This window comes from Pan paniscus, chromosome 11, assembly GCF_029289425.2.
Source record: "Pan paniscus chromosome 11, NHGRI_mPanPan1-v2.0_pri, whole genome shotgun sequence".
NCBI classification, from domain to species: Eukaryota; Metazoa; Chordata; class Mammalia; order Primates; family Hominidae; genus Pan; species Pan paniscus.
Window position 1 is genome coordinate 91,122,891 of NC_073260.2, and position 18,617 is coordinate 91,141,507.

General features: G+C 51.9%; 1 protein-coding gene across 2 annotated transcripts in view; it reads left to right on the plus strand.

Moving 5' to 3' along the window:
- NOL6 (nucleolar protein 6) overlaps window positions 1–16,710 on the plus strand; it is a 49,276-nt gene extending 32,566 nt beyond the window's left edge. Inside the window, exons 1-26 of one of the 2 annotated variants that reach the window (XM_003830124.4) lie at window positions 4,204–4,359; window positions 5,746–5,952; window positions 6,038–6,154; window positions 7,973–8,152; window positions 8,497–8,665; window positions 8,823–8,957; window positions 9,043–9,206; window positions 9,292–9,412; window positions 9,598–9,656; window positions 9,743–9,844; window positions 10,020–10,135; window positions 10,297–10,474; window positions 10,649–10,771; window positions 10,903–11,051; window positions 11,178–11,253; window positions 11,450–11,590; window positions 11,734–11,851; window positions 11,934–12,088; window positions 12,262–12,425; window positions 12,800–12,952; window positions 13,183–13,280; window positions 13,999–14,123; window positions 14,240–14,329; window positions 14,719–14,913; window positions 15,027–15,128; window positions 15,348–16,710. In XM_003830124.4, coding sequence (XP_003830172.2) covers window positions 4,306–4,359; window positions 5,746–5,952; window positions 6,038–6,154; window positions 7,973–8,152; window positions 8,497–8,665; window positions 8,823–8,957; window positions 9,043–9,206; window positions 9,292–9,412; window positions 9,598–9,656; window positions 9,743–9,844; window positions 10,020–10,135; window positions 10,297–10,474; window positions 10,649–10,771; window positions 10,903–11,051; window positions 11,178–11,253; window positions 11,450–11,590; window positions 11,734–11,851; window positions 11,934–12,088; window positions 12,262–12,425; window positions 12,800–12,952; window positions 13,183–13,280; window positions 13,999–14,123; window positions 14,240–14,329; window positions 14,719–14,913; window positions 15,027–15,128; window positions 15,348–15,497 — 3,441 coding nt within the window. In that variant the 5' untranslated portion in view covers window positions 4,204–4,305 and the 3' untranslated portion in view covers window positions 15,498–16,710. Of the gene's footprint in view, window positions 1–4,203; window positions 4,360–5,745; window positions 5,953–6,037; window positions 6,155–7,972; window positions 8,153–8,496; window positions 8,666–8,822; window positions 8,958–9,042; window positions 9,207–9,291; window positions 9,413–9,597; window positions 9,657–9,742; window positions 9,845–10,019; window positions 10,136–10,296; window positions 10,475–10,648; window positions 10,772–10,902; window positions 11,052–11,177; window positions 11,254–11,449; window positions 11,591–11,733; window positions 11,852–11,933; window positions 12,089–12,261; window positions 12,426–12,799; window positions 12,953–13,182; window positions 13,281–13,998; window positions 14,124–14,239; window positions 14,330–14,718; window positions 14,914–15,026; window positions 15,129–15,347 lie in introns of those variants that run through there. The other variant, XM_008955496.4, reaches the window with a different exon arrangement.
- The last annotated feature ends 1,907 nt before the right edge of the window (window positions 16,711–18,617 follow it).

Consider the following 18,617-nt stretch of genomic DNA (forward strand, 5'->3'; position numbering starts at 1 on the left):
AGGTATCCCAAGCTGCAGTGAGCTACAACTGCACTGCAGCCTGGGTGACAGTGAGATCCTGTCTCTAAAAAAATAGTAATAAATTTATAAATAAAAGTAAAACAAAAGGAGAGACAATTGATAACCAGAAATTGTAAAAAGCACTAAAAGGAAAATGGATGATATAAGAGAAACGTTTTAGAAAACATATTGGCCAGGCCGGGCGTGGTGGGTCACGCCTGTTATCCTAGCACTTGGGGAGGTTAAGGTGGGCTGATTGCCTGAGTTCGGAGTCCAAGACCAGCCTGGGGAACATGGTAAAACCCTGTCTCTACTAAAATACAAAAAATTAGCCAGGCGAGGTGGTGTGCACCTGTAGTCCCAGCTACTCAGGAGGCTGAGGCATGAGAATTGCTTGAACCCCGGAGGCGGAGGAGGTTGCAGTAAGCTGAGATCTTGCCACTGCACTCCAGCCTGGGCGACAGGGCAAGACTCTGTCTCAAAAAAAAAAAAAAGAAAAAAGAAAATAAAGGAGGGAGGGCGGGAGGGAGGGAGGGAGGGAGAAAGAAAGAGAAAACATAACAGCCTGGGCATGGTGGCTCATGCCTGTAATCCCAGTACTTTGGGAGGCAGAGGAGGGCAGATCACTTGAGGACAGGGGTTCTAGACCAGTCTGGCCAACATGGTGGCCTACTCTACTAAAAATGCAAAAATTGGCCAGTTGTGGTGGTGTGTGGCTGTCATCCCAGCTACTCCAGAGGCTGAGGCAGGAGAATCACTTGAACTTGGGAGGTGGAAGTTGCAGTAAGCTGAGATCTTGCCACTGCACTGCAGCCTGCGTGACAGAGAAAGACTCCATCTCAAAAAAAAAAAAAAGAAAAAGAAAAAAGAAAACATATCTATATTTGTTTAGAGAACATATTTTAGGACTTTAGTTAAGACCTTGGCCGGGCACAGTGGCTCAAGCCTGTAATCCTAGCACTTTGGGAGGCCAAGGTGGGAGGATCACTTGAGTCCAGGAATTTGAGACCAGCCTGGGCAACATGGTGAAATCCTGTCTCTACAAAAAATTAGTCGAGTGTGTGGTGCACGCCTGTGGTCCCAGCTAGCCAGGAAGCTGGGGTGGGAGGATGGTTTGAGTCCAGAGGTGATATTTATGCTGAGAGGTGAAAGATGAAAAGGAGAAAAAGCCAAGAAAGCAAAATTCCAAATGGAACAAACAGCTTGGGTGAAGTCCCGGAGTTAGGAAAGAACTTAATACAACGAAGGAACTGAAAGAAAGCTGATGTTGCTGTAGCTCAGGGAACCAGGGGTGGAGTAGCAAGAAAAATGATGAGGGCCAGGCAGTGGCCGATGCCTGTAATCCCAGCATTTTCGAAGGCCGAGGCCGGCAGATTCCTTGCCCTCAGGAGTTTGAAACCAGCCTGGGCAACATGGCAAAAGTCTACAAAAAAATACAGAAATTAGCCAGGCATGGTGGTGCGCGTGTGTAGTCTCAATTACTCAGGAGGCTGAGGTGTGATTCCACCACTGTATTCCAGCCTAGGCAACAGAGCGAGAACTTGCCCCTCTTCTCCCACAAAAAAGATGGAATAGCTGGGCAAGGTGGCTCACCCCTGTAATCCCAGCACTTTTGGAGGCTGAGATGAGCAGATCACTTGAGGTCAGGAGTTTGAGACCAGCCTAGCCAACATGGTGAAACCTCGTCTTTACTAAAAATACCAAAATTAGCCGGGTGTGGTGGCATGTGCCTGTAGTCCCAGCTACTCTACTAGGGAGGCTGAGGCAGGAGAATCGCTTGAATCTGGGAGGCGGAGGTTGCAGTGATCTAAGATTGCACCTCTGCACTCCAGCCTGGGTGACAGAGCAAGACTCTGTCTCAAAAAAATAAAATAAAATAAAATAAAAAGAAGGAATAGCAAGTGAAGGGCCATATTGATCATGACTTTATGGAAGTTGAAGTTTGTGTTTAGTTTTAAGTACAATTGGAAGACACTGATGAGTTTTTAAAAGGAAGTGACATGATAGAATTTCTATTTTAGAAAACTAATTCTGGCAGCTGTGTGGAAAATGAATTGAAAATGGACATACCGCTCTTCTGAAACTTCCTTAAAAAGCTATCGCATAGCCGGGCGCGGCGGCTCACGCCTGTAATCCTAGCACTTTCAGAGGCCGAGGCGGGTGGATCATGAGGTCAGGAGATCAAGACCATCCTGGCTAACACGGTGAAACCCCGTCTCTACTAAAAAATACAAAAAATTAGCCGGGCGTGGTGGCGGGCGCCTGTAGTCCCAGCTACTTGGCAGGCTGAGGCAGGAGAATCACTTGAACCCGGGAGGTGGAGCTTGCAGTGAGCCGAGATCGTGCCACTGCACTCCGGCCTGGGCGACAGAGTGAGACTCTGTCTCAAAAAATAAATAAATAAATAAATAATAAATAATAAAAAAGCTATTGCATAAACTGACCTGCGCTGTTTGAAGTCAGAATAGTGATTGTTGGGGGCAGAGTTACTAGAGGGCAGCATGAGGGGAGAGTCTGAAGGTGCAGGAAATGTTCTGCTTATTTTCTGGGAGCTGACTATATGAGTATGTTTGGTTTGTTAGTATTCAAGCTTTACACTTGGGATATGTAAATTTTTCCTTATGTATATTGTACTTCAATACAAATTTTTAGACTGGGCACGGTGGCTCACCCCTGTAATCCCAGCATTTTGGGAGACTGAGGAGGGCAGATCACTTGAGGCCAGAGTTCGAGATCAGGCTGGCCATCATGGTGAAACTCTGTCTCTACTAAAAATACAAAAATTGGCCTGGTGTGTTGGCGCATGCCTGTAATCCCAGCTACTTGGGAAGCCGAGCCACAATAATCAATTGAACCAGGAGGTGGATGTTGCAGTAAGCTGAGATCGACCCACTGCACTCTAGCCTGGGCAACAGAGGGACACTCACTCTCTCTCAAAAAAAAAAAAAAAAAAAAAAAAAAAATATATATATATATATATATATAATATAGTAATAGTTGAATTTAGATGATCCTGCATTAGGAAATAAAATGAAACATATAACGGTTATTACTGGAATAACTGACAAAATTTAAAGATGGAATTTGTATACTAGTATTGAATCACGATTAAATTTCCTTAATTTCATAATCGGGCTGTGCTTATATAAGAGGTAGTCCTTGATCTTAGTAGATACATACCTAAGTATTTAGGGAGATGTGTGATTGGTTTTCAAATGGTTTTGCAAAATAATATGTAAATACATAGGTAAAGATAAACTTGGCAAAATAGTAACACTAAGTGAATCTAGGTGAAGAGTATATGCGCATTCATTATATTATTCTTGCAACATTTGTTTTAAATTTTTTTTAATTTTTTTAATTTTTTTATTATACTTTAAGTTTTAGGGTACATGTGCACATGTTAAAAATAGGCCGGGAGCAGTGGCTCAGGCCTGTAATCCCAGCATTTCGGGAGGCCAAGGTGGGCGGGTCACTGGCAGTCAGGAGTTTGAGACCAGCCTAGGCAACATGAGGAAACCCCATCTCTAGTGAAAATAAAAAAATTAGACGGGTGTGATGGTACCTGCCTGTAATCCCAGCTCCTCAGGAGGCTGAGGCACGAGAATCGCTTGAGCCTGGGAGAGGGAGGATGCAAGGAGCTGAGATCGTGCCACTGCACTCCAGCCTGGGCGACAGAGCAAGACTACTCCAAAAATAAATAAATAAATAAATAAATAAAAATAACTAAATTACTTGAAATTGTAATAAGCTAAGTAATAAGTAAAAACTGGAGAAAAGTCGTAACAATAATTCGGGAACAAGATGATGTGACGGGCTAAACCTGGCAGTGAAGACACAGAAAAATGAATAAATTCAAGGTATGTTTTGGAGGTAGAACTGACAAGATTTGTTAACTGATAAGGTGTAGCAAATAAAGAAAAAGGGAGGAATAACTGCTGTAAACAAACCTGACCAAAAGGAACAAACTAGCTCCGCCCTTCCCGATTGCAGCCACGCGAAGGAAGTGAGGAAAAGAAAGCAAAGGCCTAGCTACGGGCAGGCTTCCGTTCTAGCGTCGCGAAGAGGCCGTAAAGCACACAAACCCGTTTGTCCCCTCCCTTAATGGGCGGGCCTTGAGACTGCCCGGCCAATGGCAAGCGAGTAATCGACTGATAATCCAATAGCTCTGGAGTGGGTGGAGTCCTGAGGAATTGGGGTGGGCTGGACTTGGGCCTGGAGTTAGGCATTTCCGCCCACGTGGGAAGCTATGCGGTATAGACCCGGCTAGAATCTGAAGTGCGGGAGAGTGCTGGACCCCGAGTGATGGGGCCGGCGCCAGCTGGAGAGCAGCTTCGCGGAGCGACTGGAGAGCCAGAGGTGGGTTGAGCCATCGGGGAGGAACAGAGGCTCAATGTGCGCTCCCTTGGCTGCAGGGCCCGAGATGGCGTGATCTGACAGCTTGCGGGTGAAAGCCATGCCGGCGGCCCATTCTGGAGGATGTTTCCAGCCAGTGGCACTGAGACAGGGCTTGCTAGGGGTGATGGAACCTGGCAGTATTTGGTTAGAAGCAGTGAAGCCAGTAGAGCCTCTGCTCCCTTCTGGAGCTCTGCACCTCAAAGTTGAAGAGACCCACACTTGGGTCGTTTCTTTTATTTGGTGGTTCTTGACGATAAGCGGGATCTTCCTCCCTCCACAGAATTTGTGTCCAGTTCTGTGCTCCCCGCTGTAGCGGAGGGCATACGGTGCCTCTCCTGGAGGGCTCCAGTAAGGCTTTCTGGGATGAGAGGCATCGTGGAGGCGATGGGCCCACGGCTGTAGGGGAAAAGGTTTGGGATCCTGCACGCTTGCCTTTGAAGCCTGCTCATAGTACGGGTGTACCAGTTGTGGAACCTCGAGTGAATAGTGGGACTTCAAGTGTCTTCAAGAATTATTTTGAGGATTTAATGACTTGCTAAATGTATCCTCTGGGGTCCAGTCGGTTCTAGCTCCTTCCATCAGTATTTAGTGTAAACTGAGGCAGTCAGGTCTTCCTAGAGGAGGTGGAACCTGGCAGGATTTGGTTGGAGCGAGAATGGGAAAGACATTTGAGAAGTCCCAGGCCTATATCAGCAGAAGAGGAAACTTCCTGAAAATACAAGGGGCCTGGGCATTACTTAGGGCAGGGCTCAGTCAGCTTCTTCTTTTTTTTTTTTTTTTTTTTTTTTTTTGACAGTCTTGCTCTGTTGCCCAGGCTAGAATGCAATGGCACGATCTCGGCTCACTTCAGCCTCTGCCTCCTGGGTTCAAGTGATTTTCCTGCCTCAGTCTCCCGAGTAGCTGAGATTACAGGCATGTGCCACCACACCTGGCTAATTTTTGTATTTTTAATAGAGACGGAGTTTCCCCATGTTGGCCAGGCTGATTTCGAACTCCTGACTTCAGCTGATCCGCCCAGCTCCACCTCCCAAACTGCTGGGATTACAGGCGTCAGCCACCGTGTCCAGCCTGGGCCCAGTCAGCTTCTATCACTACCAATTCCAAACAGAGTTCCATGCTTGTGGTGTCAGGTAGACAGGAGAGCTCTTAACTCAAGGAATTTTCGGCTCAGCGCTCAGTGATGTTCATCCAAGTAACGATTCTCCTGAGTTTTACAAAATCTGACTCCTACTCAAAAGAGGGACAGAGCAGGTGAAGCTTTTACCCACAACCTATCATGGTGGCACTTTAGGCAGCAGATGCTAGATACCTATTACCTCAAAATGGCTTCTCCCTCACTGGCCACAGGTGATGGAACCAGCCCTGGAAGGCACAGGCAAAGAGGGGAAGAAAGCATCCTCCAGGAAGCGTACATTGGCTGAACCTCCAGCGAAGGGCCTCCTGCAGCCAGTGAAGCTCAGCAGGGCAGAACTGTACAAGGAGCCTACCAATGAGGAGCTTAATCGCCTTCGGGAGACTGAGATCTTGTTCCACTCCAGCTTGCTTCGTTTACAGGTACTGTTGAGTGTCTGCAGCTTTTGTTCGAGGTGTGTACCTGGGACCCTGAGGCTGATGGAGTGTCTTCTACCCTCTCTTACAGGTAGAGGAGCTACTAAAGGAAGTAAGGCTGTCAGAGAAGAAGAAGGATCGGATTGATGCCTTCCTACGGGAGGTCAACCAGCGGGTCGTGAGGGTGCCCTCAGTCCCTGAGACAGAGGTAAGCAAGTGGCCTGGGTAACTGGGAAGCCCAAGAGAGACCTCCAGTGGGGGTATATCAAACAGGGGCCTTGCTGTTACTCTGTTTAAGGATTGGGGTGCAGGGAGCTCATTCTCACAGCAAGGAAGCTTAGCTGGGAGCGTGGTCATTTGTGTATTCATTCAGCAAGTACTTCCATGCCTTGCAGTATTTGTGTTCTTAGGATATATCAGTAAATAATAGCCTATGCTCTAATGCTGAGGTTATAGTTAATAGATAAGCATAACAGGTAAACTCTATGGCAATGTTAGAATGTGGTAAACACTGGAAAAAGGAAAAAGTAGGACGAGCAATGTAAGGGGATTGGGAGTATTAGAGGATGGGAGTGGTTTACAAGTTTAAAGGGGGTGTTCACAAAGTAGGCCTTATTGAAGTGACATTTGTGTAAAGACTTGAAGTAGGTGAGTCAGCTATATAGATATCTAAGGGAATAAAAGCATTCCAGGAAGGGGGAACAGCCAGTACAAAGGCACAAAGGCAGGAATGTTCCAGTTACATTCCTTGGAATGAATGAGGAAGACAGAAGGAGATGAGTTCAGAAAGGTGATGGGGAAAAGTAGCATATCATGCAGGGCATTGTGTCCTGAAATAGGGACTTTGGCTGTTGCTCTGGGTGAGATGGGGAGCCACTGCTGGATTTTATTTTGCAGAACAGTGATGCCCTCTAACTTTTAAAAGTTCACGTTTTTGTTTTTGTTTTTGAGATGAAGTCTTGCTCTTGTCCTCCACACTGGAGTGCAATGGTGCGATCTCAGTTCACTGCAGCCTCCACCTCTCGGGTTCAAGCGATTCTCCTGCCTCAGCCTCCCGAGTAGCTGGGATTATCACACCCGGCTAATTTTTTTGGTATTTTTAGTAGAGAGGGGGTTTCACCATGTTGGCCAGGTTAGTCTTGAACTCCTGACCTCAGGTAATCTGCTCGCCTTGGCCTTCCAAAGTGCTGGGATTACAGGTGTGAGCCACCGTGCCCAGCCTAAAAAGTTCACTTTTCCAGCCTTAAAAAGTTTAGTTTTAGAAAAATTTACTCCGGCTGTTGTGTCAAAAGTAGAATGGAGAGGGACAATGATGAGATTAGAGAGACCAGTTAGGAACTAGTCTAGGCACTGAGAAATGGTGGCTCCTCAAACTAGGGAGGAAAGTAGTGAAGTGATCCATTTCTTTCTTTCTTTTTTTTTTTTTTTTTTTTAAATCTTTTCCTCTCTCTGTTTTAAAAAAGTTTTCTTTTTAGAGAAGTGATCCATTTCTGAATACATTTTGGTAGTAAAATTGGTATTCTTTTTTTTTTTGAGACAGAGTCTTGCTCTGTTCTCCAGGCTGTAGTGCAGTGGTGCGATCTCGGCTCACTGCATGCTCCACCTCCCGGGTTCACGCCATTCTCCTGCCTCAGCCTCCCCAGCAGCTGGGACTACAGGCACACGCCGCCATGCCCGGCTAATTATTTTTGTAGAGACGGGGTTTCACCGTGTTAGCCAGGATGGTCTCGATCTTCTGACCTCGTGATCCGCCCACCTCGGCCTCCCAAAGTGCTGGGATTACAGGCGTGAGCCACCGCGCCCGGCTCGTAAAATGGGTATTCTTAACAGAGCTAAGTTAAGGTGATTTAAGTGGTTTTGGCTTGAGCAACTCATATGGAGTTGTCTTAGCAAGGAAGACATAGTTATGGGAAGATTGGGAGTTTGGTTTCAAACATATCGATGTGTTAAAATGTCTTCTAGACATAAAGGGTACATGTGAGGAAGGCAGTTGAATCAGTATGTGTCCCTGTCTCTGCCCCCACAGCTCACTGACCAGGCATGGCTCCCAGCTGGGGTTCGAGTGCCCCTCCACCAAGTGCCCTATGCTGTGAAGGGCTGTTTCCGCTTTCTGCCCCCAGCCCAGGTTACTGTTGTGGGCAGCTACCTTCTGGGCACCTGCATCCGACCAGACATCAATGTGGATGTGGCACTGACCATGCCCAGGGTAAGGTCCAGGGTTTAGGGGATAGAGGCCCACCACCTGACTACCTACAAATCCTGGATCCCTCTTTCTTATCTGCCGCTTGCCAGGGGATTGAAGTCAGAATTCTAAATCAGAAGAGCAGACCATTGCAAGCATCCTGAAGGCAGCTTAGATCCCTCGGGCCAGTTGCTGTCCTTTTGGAGCTTTGCTCTCCAGATATGAGAACTGGGCCTAGTGTTGCTAACCGTGGCTCAGGCACTTCTGTCAGCAGAGGAGCCCTGGCTCTCTCACCTTGGTTTCACCTTGGCCCACAGCTCCACAAGCACTTATGTGCCTGGCCTTCTCTTCTCCCCTGGCCCCTCCAGGAAATCCTACAGGACAAGGACGGGCTGAACCAGCGCTACTTCCGCAAGCGTGCCCTCTACCTGGCCCACTTGGCTCACCACCTGGCCCAGGACCCCCTCTTTGGCAGTGTTTGCTTCTCCTACACAAATGGCTGCCACCTGAAACCCTCACTGTTGCTGCGGCCGCGTGGTGAGAGGCACACATTGGGCTGAGGGCATAGCATGGGATGGTAAATCTGGAGGAGAAGGCACAGAGGCACGGAGGCCTCAAGTATGGGGGGACAGGATGGGGAGCCCTCTGGCTCCAAGGGCTCCTGCAGAGTCTCAGCACTCACTGTCTCTGGCAGGAAAGGATGAGCGCCTGGTCACTGTACGTCTGCATCCGTGCCCTCCACCTGACTTCTTCCGCCCGTGCCGCTTGCTGCCAACCAAGAACAATGTGCGCTCTGCCTGGTACCGAGGGCAGAGTCCTGCAGGGGATGGTGAGCAGGCCCTGGTGTTGAGGTGGAGCTGGAGGGAAGAGGTGTGGGGACTTTTCCTCTCATGGCTTCCCTTTTCATCCCACAGGTAGCCCAGAGCCTCCTACCCCCCGCTATAACACATGGGTCCTGCAAGATACAGTTCTTGAGTCCCATTTGCAGCTGCTGTCAACCATTCTGAGTTCAGCCCAGGGCCTGAAGGATGGCGTGGCACTTCTGAAGGTCTGGCTGCGGCAGCGGGAGCTGGACAAGGTGAGTTGGGGGTGGCGCAGCCTCCCTACCTGAGCGCCTGTGTGATGGGCAGGCTCTGACCTCAGCCTCTCCCTGTCTCTTTCAGGGCCAGGGTGGGTTTACTGGGTTCCTTGTCTCCATGCTGGTTGTCTTCCTTGTGTCTACACGCAAGATCCATACCACCATGAGTGGCTACCAGGTCCTGAGAAGTGTCTTGCAGTTTCTGGGTGAGGCAACTAGGTGGGGAAAGGCCAGGGGCTCCACTCCTCCTGGGAATCCTCTCATCCCAGTAGGGGTCTTTTGGTGTTTTGCCATCAGACAGATGAGCAAACTGAATCGGCTGAGGGAGGGTGTCATTAGGGCTGGGTCCCCAGAAGGGGATACCTTCTAATACACTTGTGATTCACTTCAGCCACTACAGACCTGACAGTTAACGGGATCAGTTTATGTCTCAGCTCAGATCCCTCTTTGGTGAGTTGGGGAAGGGCCAGGTCTATGCCAAGAGGCCTGCAAGTAAGGTGCCAATCCTGACCTGCTTCTCTCTACACCCCCCCAAGCCGGCCCTGGCTGACTTCCACCAGGCCTTCTCCGTTGTCTTCCTGGACTCCTCAGGCCATCTCAACCTCTGTGCTGATGTCACTGCCTCTACTTACCACCAGGTACCAATGGGCCCCCAATCTGTGTTCCCCTGATGTCTCAGCCCAGACTCTGTCCCTTTTGCAAGTACCAGAACCCCAGAAACTCCTCTTCAAAGAGCTAAGTTTAGGGCATGTCTCCTGGTCTAAGCCCTTGGATCAATGAAGGGCACAGGGATGGTCCCTTCTGTGGCTCAAGGTACAGCATGAGGCACGGCTGTCTATGATGTTGCTGGACAGCAGAGCTGACGACGGGTTCCACCTGCTGTTGATGACTCCCAAACCCATGATCCGGGCTTTCGACCATGTCCTGCAGTGAGTTTAGGGGTGACAGGGTATGTTGGCGGGTCCTGTCTCTTTGGGGCTACAGTCGTGGGGCAAAGGTCTTCAGACAGGTGCTCAGATCATTCAGGGAGGAGGTGGTACTAGGGGCCAGCAACCTGATTACCCCTCTTTGGCCCTTTGTACCCCTCCAGTCTCCGTCCACTGAGTCGCCTGCAGGCAGCGTGCCACCGGCTGAAGCTCTGGCCAGAGCTGCAGGACAATGGTGGGGACTATGTCTCAGCCGCTTTGGGCCCCCTGACCACCCTCCTGGAGCAGGGCCTGGGGGCTCGGCTGAACCTGCTGGCTCACTCTCGACCCCCAGTCCCAGAGGTGAGGTGGTGTAGGTTGGGGAGTTTGGGTCTGAGTTGGGCTGGATCCAGGGTCCCAAGAGACACAAAGGACACACCATTCCTCCAGCTAGGCGTTTCTAGCTAGCTAGAAAGTAGGTTTCTAGGCCAGGCTGGAGGATTGGAGGACTGAGCTCAGCCTTTTGAAATCCTGCAGTGGGACATCAGCCAAGATCCACCAAAGCACAAAGACTCTGGGACCCTGACCCTGGGACTCCTTCTCCGGCCTGAGGGACTGACCAGCGTCCTTGAGCTGGGTCCAGAGGCAGACCAGCCTGAGGTGGGGGACCCCAGCTTGTACACTGGAAGGAATGGGGTGGCTCGTCCTCATGGCACCTGGACTGAAGCTTGTTGGGGAGGGTCCACAGAGCCCTTCCTTCCCCAGCTCTACTACCACCCTTGCCTCCTCAGGCTGCTAAATTCCGCCAGTTCTGGGGATCCCGCTCGGAGCTTCGGCGTTTCCAGGACGGAGCCATTCGGGAAGCTGTGGTCTGGGAGGCAGCCTCTATGTCCCAGAAGCGCCTTATTCCCCACCAGGTGGTCACCCACCTCTTGGCACTGTGAGTGTTGGCATCTGGATTCCAGAAGGCAGTGTAGGCTGGGGAGCCTTTTCAGGGGTCTGGCCCAGGCAGTTGAGCGAGAACATAGCCCCAAATTTTCTCACTGTGTCTCTGCCTCTTTTTCAGCCATGCTGACATCCCAGAAACCTGTGTCCACTATGTGGGGGGCCCCCTGGATGCACTTATCCAAGGCCTGAAAGAGGTAAGGGTCTTGGGGTCAAGGCTAGTGATTGTAGAGTAATCTGTGGGGAGAGTCCTCTCAGCCTTGGCCAGCTTGCACTTCCTGGCATGTCCAGCAGGCGGCGGTGCTGGCTCTGCTGCAGCCTGAGCTGGGGCAGAATCCAGGTGAAGCTGGCCTCCTGTAGGGTCCAGCCTCCTGACCGTCTTCTCCCTCTCAGACCTCCAGCACAGGCGAGGAGGCCCTGGTAGCGGCGGTGCGTTGCTACGACGACCTCAGTCGCCTACTGTGGGGGCTAGAGGGTCTCCCACTGACTGTGTCTGCTGTTCAGGGAGCTCACCCAGTGCTGCGCTACACAGAGGTGAGGTGCAACGGCGCAAGTGACCTTTCTGCTTAGTGGCCCCACCTCTGCTCCAGTCACCCAGTATTCCCCACTTCCAACTCCTGACTCTGGGCACTCCCTCCCAGTCCCAGGCCCATTCCTCAGCCCCTCTTCTTCCACAGGTGTTCCCACCAACTCCAGTCCGTCCAGCCTTCTCCTTCTATGAGCCTCTGCGGGAGCGGTCCTCACTGCTGCCCCGGCTCGATAAGCCCTGTCCGGCCTACGTGGAGCCCATGACCGGTAAGAGGGCCCTTGGGAGGGAGTGGGAGGGATAGTTCCAGCTCCAGGCCACAGTATGAGACCTCTGACTCTTCTTCCTCAGTGGTTTGTCACCTGGAGGGCAGTGGCCAGTGGCCACAGGACGCTGAGGCCGTGCAGCGGGTCCGAGCTGCCTTCCAGCTGCGCCTGGCAGAGCTGTTGACACAACAGCATGGTCTGCAGTGCCGTGCCACTGCCACGCACACGGATGTCCTTAAGGTTAGGCTGGTGCAGGCAGATATGTCCCCAGGGAAGCGGGGCACCAGGGATGTCAGGGCGTGGAAGAAGACACCCCTGTGGGTACCACGCTGGGTAATAGGGCTGTAGGCCACAGAGTACTCCCGGGGTTCTGGGCTGACACATCCTTCTCTTTCCATACCTTCTTCCAACAGGATGGATTTGTGTTTCGGATTCGCGTGGCCTATCAGCGGGAGCCCCAGATCCTGAAGGAGGTGCAGAGCCCAGAGGGGATGATCTCGCTGAGGGACACAGCTGCCTCCCTCCGCCTTGAGAGAGACACAAGGCAGTTGCCGCTGCTCACCAGTGCCCTGCACGGGTAAGGCCACTGACACAGCTTCTTCCTGTCTGTAGGCCCCCTCCTGCCTCCATTCTCCTCACCTAGCCACCTGTCTCTCCGGGGGCCAGATGGTATCATAGTTAGGGGTATGAGTTCTGGAGTCAGGCAGGTTCTGGAATCCTGGCTCTGCCACTTACTGACTGTGACCCTATGGTCAGATTTTCCTCCTTGGTCCCTATATTTGTCATCTGTAAAATGGAAATAACACTAGGGTCAACTTCTTGGTGCATTTCTTAAGAGAATATGAGATTACATATGTAACCTATTATCACTGAGGCTGGCCTTGGGTAGGGGCTGGATGAACAGTGGCAGTGGGGCCCTGAGTCTCACTGACACTCCCCTTCTCTCCGCAGACTGCAGCAGCAGCACCCAGCCTTCTCTGGTGTGGCACGGCTGGCCAAGCGGTGGGTGCGTGCCCAGCTTCTTGGTGAGGGTTTCGCTGATGAGAGCCTGGATCTGGTGGCCGCTGCCCTTTTCCTGCACCCTGAGCCCTTCACCCCTCCGAGGTGATTCCCTCCACTTTTTCCCTAGCTGAGAAGTTTCCTTGCGGCCAGCCATCATCCTTCGTGCTGCACCCTAAGTCTACATGGGAATGGGTGGTTGAGCAAGTGGCAGAAGGGGTTCTAAGATGCCCTGCCCTGCCAATCCACACCAGGGGGTCTGAGCTCCATAGCCTGAGAGAAGCCTGGGGATATGTGGCTGGGCCCTGGATTCTTTGCTTACTCCAGCCCTTTAGTTCCCCCCAGGTTGGCTTCCTTCGATTCCTTTTCTTGGTATCAACGTTTGATTGGAAGAACAACCCCCTCTTTGTCAACCTCAATAATGAGCTCACTGGTAAGTGGTAGAACAGGGGTCAGACTGCTGGAAGAACAGCTCTTTATGGATTGCAGGCAAGGGTTTCCCTGGCAGTGTTAGGTTTTCTCTGTGCCTCCCCAGCCCCAGATGTCTAAGCCTGACATGAAGAAGAGGTCCAGGTGAAAAGCCTGACCATTATGACATGGTTTGCTCTTAATTGTCAGAGACAGAATGATAGGGTGGTAAGCAAGCTACCTGGCGGGGGGCTGTGGAAGGAAGAGGAGAATAGAAGGGGGATCCTGAATACCAGGTAAGAAGTATTAGGGCACGGAGCTAGGAAGTGTAGCACAGATACTCAGACCTCTTGGTGGGGGGTGGGAGTGGTGATTTCTGGTTGTAACGTGAGGCACTCGGTCTCTGCAGAGAGCAGGGTGTCAGGTTCCTAATTCCCCAGGTGTGTGGAAGCCCATGGTGGGAGGGGGCCAGGGGCAAGACTCAGCTTGTGCAGGCCCGGAAACCAGACTGGGGGTGCCAAGCAGTGGAAAATTCTGCCTCTGGGCTGAGGTTGGGAGATTAATGCCCCACCCAGTTGAGGCAAATGCGATGTCCCTTTCGTCACCTTTGCCACTTGGTTGGGGGGAGTGTTGAAAAATACCTGTGATGAGCAGCCGTTGGGGGCACCGTAGGAGGACCTGGGGGAGTAGAGGGTGTCTTACAGGGAGGAGCAGGCTGACCCAGGACCCATTCTTGTCTCTAGTGGAGGAGCAGGTGGAGATCCGCAGTGGCTTCCTGGCAGCTCGGGCACAGCTCCCCGTCATGGTCATTGTTACCCCCCAAGACCGCAAAAACTCTGTGTGGACACAGGATGGACCCTCAGCCCAGGTTCAACCCCATACCTGCCCCCTAATGTGTGGTTTTCTTCCCAAGGAAAAAGCAGGCCCAGCCTGACCTGGGAGAGACCCACTTCAGTTCCAGTCTGATGTGTCTGTACCCCGCAGATCCTGCAGCAGCTTGTGGTCCTGGCAGCTGAAGCCCTGCCCATGTTAGAGAAGCAGCTCATGGATCCCCGGGGACCTGGGGACATCAGGGTAAGCTTCTGACCAGCAGTGACTCCAGGGCCTCTGGGGATTCTGTCTTTGGAAGTTCAGCGTTCAGGGATCTCACAGGAGACCCGGTCCCCTTGTTTGGTGAGACTGAACAGAGGAGGTGTTGAAGCTGCTGTGGTGCCTGGGGTGGCAGAGCCTGGGGAACCTGGGTTCCATCTGGGTCTCCTGTTTCTAGCCTGTGCTCCTTCTGCCAGGCTATGCAACAGCTGTTTGCTCTGTGGGTCTTGGTGCTTCAGTCTTCAGATGGGCAGGTGGGCCCATAGAGGGTGGTGAGATGGAAGGAGGAAACCAAGGTGGGCGTGTGGAGAGGTTTGTGGTCCAGTTCCTCAGTCAAGGGGGTCCTGCTGACCCCTCCTTCTCCCCTTCCTTAGACAGTGTTCCGGCCGCCCTTGGACATTTACGATGTGCTGATTCGCCTGTCTCCTCGCCATATCCCGCGGCACCGCCAGGCTGTGGACTCACCAGCTGCCTCCTTCTGCCGGGGCCTGCTCAGCCAGCCGGGGCCCTCATCCCTGATGCCCGTGCTGGACTATGATCCTCCTCAGCTCTATCTGACGCAGCTCAGGGTTGGTCCTAAACAGCTGAATGACCCTGGGGAGGGGACTTCCAGGTGAAGCTGAGGCTGTGGAGGAGCTCTTAAATGCCTGCCTATAATCTTCTCTGTTCTGTCCCTTTCTAGGAGGCCTTTGGGGATCTGGCCCTTTTCTTCTATGACCAGCATGGTGGAGAGGTGATTGGTGTCCTCTGGAAGCCCACCAGCTTCCAGCCCCAGCCCTTCAAGGTGTGCTGGCTGGTGACAGCTGTGTTCCTGAGTGTGTGCACGTGGTTCTGTGTGGGCATGCATGTCTGTGTGTAGTCTGTCCTATGGGCAAACCCGTGTCAGGTGCGGAGTGTATGGGCTTGTGTTTCTATCCCCACCACCCCCACTCTGTACCCAGCTTGGTGTCTCTGGGTGTGCCGCTGTGACACTCAACCCACATCTCTTCTCTGATTTCCCCAGGCCTCCAGCACAAAGGGGCACATGGTGATGTCTCGAGGTGGGGAGCTAGTAATGGTGCCCAATGTTGAAGCAATCCTGGAGGACTTTGCTGTGCTGGGTGAAGGCCTGGTGCAGACTGTGGAGGCCCGAAGTGAGAGGTGGACTGTGTGATCCCAGCTCTGGAGCAAGCTGTAGACGGACAGCAGGACATTGGACCTCTAGAGCAAGATGTCAGTAGGATGACCTCCACCCTCCTTGGACATGAATCCTCCATGGAGGGCCTGCTGGCTGAACATGCTGAATCATCTCCAACAAAACCCAGCCCCAACTTTCTCTCTGATGCTCCAGCATTGGGGCAGGGGCATGGTGGCCCGTGTAGTCTCCTGGGCCTGACCATCCCAGAAGAGGAGTGGGATCCGGCTCAGAGAAGGAACCGAACCCAGGAGATCCGTCCACCTATTAGCCCTGGGCCTGGACCTCCCCGCGATTTCCCACTCCTTTCTTAGTCTTCTTCCAGAAACAGAGAAGGGGATGTGTGCCTGGGAGAGGCTCTGTCTCCTTCCTGCTGCCAGGACCTGTGCCTAGACTTAGCATGCCCTTCACTGCAGCGTCAGGCCTTTAGATGGGACCCAGCGAAAATGTGGCCCTTCTGAGTCACATCACCGACACTGAGCAGTGGGAAAGGGGCTATATGTGTATGAATAGACCACATTGAAGGAGCACAATGCCCTCCTGTGTTGATGCCACTTCCCAGGGTGGAGACAGTGGAAAAGAACCGAGGACAGGAAAGGATTGGGTAGGTGAAGGGGTCGGGGGACTGGTAGTCACCCAATCTTGGAGAGGTGCAAAAAGCACTGGGGGCTACCCGTTAGCTGCATCTGCCCTGGCTGTTTGCCCGTTCATGTCACAAACTGCCACTACTATGTACCTGCAGTGGGGTTGCAGAGATGGGGGAGACTCAAGTCTTACTCCCCAGGAGTTCCCAGGGCCCAAGGAGGAGAATGCTGCCTCCTTTCAGTCTGGTCTACACCCACTTCCTGGTAGCCTCTCTGCTTCCTGTAATTCTGGCTGTTTTTCCAGACTCAGCTCAAATAGTGCCCCTCCTTAAGCCCATCCCTCGCCCCCAGCCTGAGGTGATCTTTCCCTCCTCTGAACTGTTAGGGCAGTTACTGTCTGTTCAGTTTGTTTGGCAGGCACACACAGTGGCATAAATTCTATTGTTTTGAACTCTGATTTGAAATTAAATTGCAGCTGGGCGTGGTGGCTCATGCTTGTAATCCCAACACTTAGGGAGTCAGGAGAATCACTTGAGCTCAGGAGTTCTAGACCAATCTGGGCAACAGAGAGACCCCATCTCTTTTAAATAAAAAGTTAAATTGCTTAATTTCCCCCGTATTCCTGGCCTGTCTGCCCCTTTCACGTAATTTTAACCTGGTTTCTTGTATGTAAACTCCTTGAGGGCAAGAACATGTTTGAACATAGACTTCTTCGTGTCCTTCCTAGCACCTATTACAATGCTTTGCTCAGGCGCCATCCAGCACAGGCAGATGGGGGGCAGAGAAGCCCACTGGAAGATTGCAGAGTAAAGGGAATCCATTTGTGAAATCTGCCTGCAACAAGTGGGTGGTGATGGTGGAAGAGAAAGCCTAAGAGATTATAGAGTTGACGTTCATTGAGTGCTTAATAGGTGCCAGGCGGGGTTAGGTGGTGGTGTCCGTATCTTATGTGCGGAAGCTTGTCGTACAGTCATAACGAGCCGTATGGAGTAGGTACTTTCATTTACCTTCATTTTCTGAGTGAGACAACAGGCTCAGCGCAGGGGCCCATTGTGTGAGAAACTTTGATGCCTGGCTAGCAAGCTCCATCCTCAAGATGAGAAGCTGCATGTGGGAACTCTGGCCTCCAGTTCTGTCTCAACTGTTGGTCTTTGTGAATCACTGCTTGCCTCTACTGTCACTGCCATGGAGCAGCTCAGCCCAGGGTTGAAATTAGAATAGGGAGGGAATAAATTGGCTGGCTGTGTGAGCTGGAGTCCACATCTCTCCCTCTGCTATTCATTCTTGAGCTTCAAGCATCAACGTGCCAGGCTTTATTTTCTGGGAGTGAAATGTAATCCCATCCCTTGTGGAGCCCCGTGGTCCATGGTCACCCTTGGCTCTTCCTCTTGCCTCCCTTGGTCCCTTGGACTATTTGTCCACAGTCCCTCCATGGGCTCCTGGGAGGGCCAGGGGTTGCTGGAAGCCTAGCAGGAATCCTTATGTGTGAGCAAGTGTACACAGGATAATGGTTAAGCATCCTCATGGATGTGCCTGCCTTGGCAGGTCTCTGCCTTTAACTTTGCAAGTGTGGCAGATCACGTGTTTCATCCCCAGGTCAGTTGTCTGTAGCTTCAGGCCCTTCACAAACCCAGCTCTTGATTATCCCTATGGGGGAGGGGGTGGAATCTGCCCCCAGGCAGGACTATAGCAGGTGGCTCTAAGAGGTGCAGTTACCAGTCCCAATGGGAAATGAGCCCTGGCCCTGCCACCTCATGTGGCCCTGTGCAAATCACTTACCTTTGCTGGGCTCAGTCTTCCAACCCATAGAATAGGCATGGTAATGGCTTTGTCAGCTGACCATTGCCCAGTGTGGCAAGGAAAGAGGGCTGAGAATTTAGAACCCTAAGGCGCTGCACCATACCTTCCTGTTCTCCCTGCTCCAGTTCCACTGGGGAGGTGGCTGGGCAGGAAGCCCTGGGTCCAATTTCTTTCTTTCTTTCTTTCTTTTTGAGACTGAGTTTCACTCTTGCCCAGGCTGGAGTGCAATGGCATGGTCTTGGATCACTGCAAATTCCGCCTTCCAGGTTCAAGCGATTCTCCTGCCTCAGCCTCCCGAGTAGCTGTGATTATAGGCGCCTGCCACCACGTCCTGCTGATTTTTTGTATTTTTAGTAGAGACGGGGTTTCGCCATGTTGGCCAGGCTGGTCCCGAACTCCTGACCTCAGGTGATCCACCCACCTCAGCTTCCCAAAGTGTTGGAATTACAGGCGTGAACCACTGTGCCTGGCCCTAATTTCAGTCCTTCACAGTTACAGCTCCAACCTGTTTTCCTCAGGTTTTCTCTGGAAAACAGGTGAGCAAACTAGTGTTCAAGATGACTGCCCTAGGCTCCTTTGCCCCAGCCCAGGATGACTCTTGTCTAGCCACAGAGGCCCCAGCTCCAGAGTAGGGAGGTGCTCAGGCTTTAGCTGAGGGGCCAGGGGAGGGGAGGGTGGAGATGGGCAGTCAGGAACCAGAACCCCAGGGGAAGGG